At 51.8% G+C, this 2,291-nt stretch overlaps 1 protein-coding gene across 1 annotated transcript; it reads right to left on the reverse strand.

The window, feature by feature from the left end:
* Window positions 1-654: 654 nt before the first annotated feature.
* Window positions 655-1,801, reverse strand: LOC308673807 (noggin-2-like). Its single transcript, XM_081337790.1, has one exon. The coding sequence runs from the start codon at window positions 1,718-1,720 to the stop codon at window positions 1,073-1,075; it is 648 nt and encodes a 215-aa protein (XP_081193916.1). The 5' UTR covers window positions 1,721-1,801; the 3' UTR covers window positions 655-1,072.
* Between the last annotated feature and the right edge of the window lie 490 nt (window positions 1,802-2,291).

A 2,291-nucleotide genomic window follows, 5' to 3' on the forward strand; every position in this document is an offset into this window, starting at 1 on the left:
AAACGAAACACAACCCTAGACAACTCTGAAAATGTGTCTGAAGATCAGTAACAAGTTTGGAAAAGGCAAAACAAACAACCAGGAGTGCAGGAATCAGAAATCAGGGCATATTAAAGGAGTTATAAGGATCGGGCGTTATAAACCAGCATTATAGGAAAATATCCTCTCTTTCTTATATGACAAAGGAAACTGCACAATTTCAAAATGGTTGAAGCTTCAAGATGTGGTCCTGCATTGGTTTTTTTTCTTATTATTAATAACAAGAATTTAAAAATACACACGCGCGCACACACACACGCACACACAACAAAAACAACAACAAAAAAACCCACAACAGGATTCCCTCCTCCTTTAAAACTCTCTATATGTACAGTGGGCGGCGATTCTAAATTTTGTTAGAACGCTATATACGTATAAAAATAGACATCTCAGAGTAGTGCTTAGATATATTTTTTTTGCTTCTTTTTCACCCCTTGCTCATGGCCTGCACTGCAGTTCCTCTGGGGTTTCTTTTCCCACTTCAAATAAAATAAAATAATTAAAAAAAGAGAGAAGGGGAATGGAGGGAGGGAGGGAAGGAAGGAAGGAAGCAGGGAGGGAGGCAGGAAAAAAAAAATAACAGTACAAAGGGTTTGGGGAAGAGGACAGAGAAAGATAAAGCAAAGTATTCTGGTAGTCTCTTTGTCAAAGCAGATTCCCTAAACATTTTTTTTCTCCCCCCAATTCAACCCTCCGCGCTTCGCTGGGGGTTGGAGGATGACTGGCACCTGTCAAGTCCGTCAACCCAGGTGGCTTGAGTTGAGTTCCTAGCCACCTTCTCCCCTCCGATGCTTCAGCCTTCTGGGTGGATCCCGGTGTAGGATCTGGTGCAGCCTCAGATCCTCTCCGCCTCTTTTCCCCACATCCCAAAGCATTAACGGGTCTTCCAGCTCAAGGCTCTCCGGAATTAAAGCCCCATCTGCATCACGCATGCTGCATCCATCGGGGAAGGGGAGGGGAGAGAGAGGGAGGGGGAAATGTCCCCCCCCCACACACAAGTCCTCCATCTTTCCTCCCCCCCCACCTCCCATAATTAACAGGAGCATTTGCACTCTGAAATCACCGGATACTGAACGGGGATCCACGTGCAGTATTTCTGCTTGGACCATCCTTGGCAGTACCATCTCAAAAAGGTCTTGGTGACCGACTTGACCGGTTTGCAGGCCATCCCCTCCGGGAAGGAACAGGACCGCTCGGCCATACAGTTCCCTTCCTTGATGTACCGAGGCCAAAATCGGCTGCCCAGGTCTTTCCAGGTGTACAGCACCGGACAGTAGGTGTACGCCCAAAGCCACTGGAGAAATTTCCGCCGGGCTTTCTTGCCTATCTTGACCTTGGTCCTATAGGGCGTCTCGGCCAGGTCCAGCTTCTTCAGCTCACCGGGGAGAGCTCCCTGACCTTTGAACTTGTGCAAAGGCTCCAAGCTGGAGAGGTTGCCTTGAGCCGGCGCCGCCACCGACATGAAGTTGGGGTCAAAATGGCTCCCCAGCTTCTTGCGTAAAGTCCGGTCGTCCAAGTCTTGCTCCTTGGGGTCATATTCGGGATCCGGATGCTCGATAATATCCTTGATGGGCAGGTTGTCGCTCGGCGAAGGGCGGAGCCGAAGGTAGGGTTGGAAGGAGCCCAGCTGAAGCAGCAGTGCCAAGGCAGAGCAGAGCAGGAGGGCTTGGGGGGCCTTCATGCTCTCGGTTCCCCCACCCGGGGGGTCACTTGGAGATTGTTTGCCCAGCCCAGCCCGAGCAAGGAAGGAGGGTGGCCAACGGGTGCCGCTGCTGCTGCTGCCTCTTTCTCTCGCTGTCTCTTCCGATTGTTCCCAAGGGGGGGGTTATTCTTCCGCAGACCCCCTTGCCAAGTCCAAGCGCTGCATAAATAGGTTGAGACAAAATCCAGCAAGGCCCCTGGCTTTAAATAGCTCGCCCAGGGGTTAGGTGACAGATGTGGAGGCCAGATTGATTTTTAGGCTGCTGCTGCTCCTCCTCGTGCAGCTAGAGCGGAAAAAAACATGGGGTGCCAAGGGTGGGGTGGGGGTGGGCTGGAGAGAGCAGGGACGGCAAGACCACAACCAATGGCCTTTGTGTGTGGGGTGTGTGTGTGTCAAGGAGCAGTGGTCCCCCTCTTCGGACACCAAAGGGCAACCTCTGGAGCACCCCCTTCCTCTTCTTCTCTCTCTCCCCACTCCTCTCTCTCCCCCTCTCTCTCTCTTTCCCCCAAAATTCACAGCGGTCCCGAGTCCATCCCCATGGTGACAGCTG

This window comes from Vipera berus, assembly GCF_964194415.1.
Source record: "Vipera berus genome assembly, chromosome: 13".
Taxonomy (NCBI): domain Eukaryota; kingdom Metazoa; phylum Chordata; class Lepidosauria; order Squamata; family Viperidae; genus Vipera; species Vipera berus.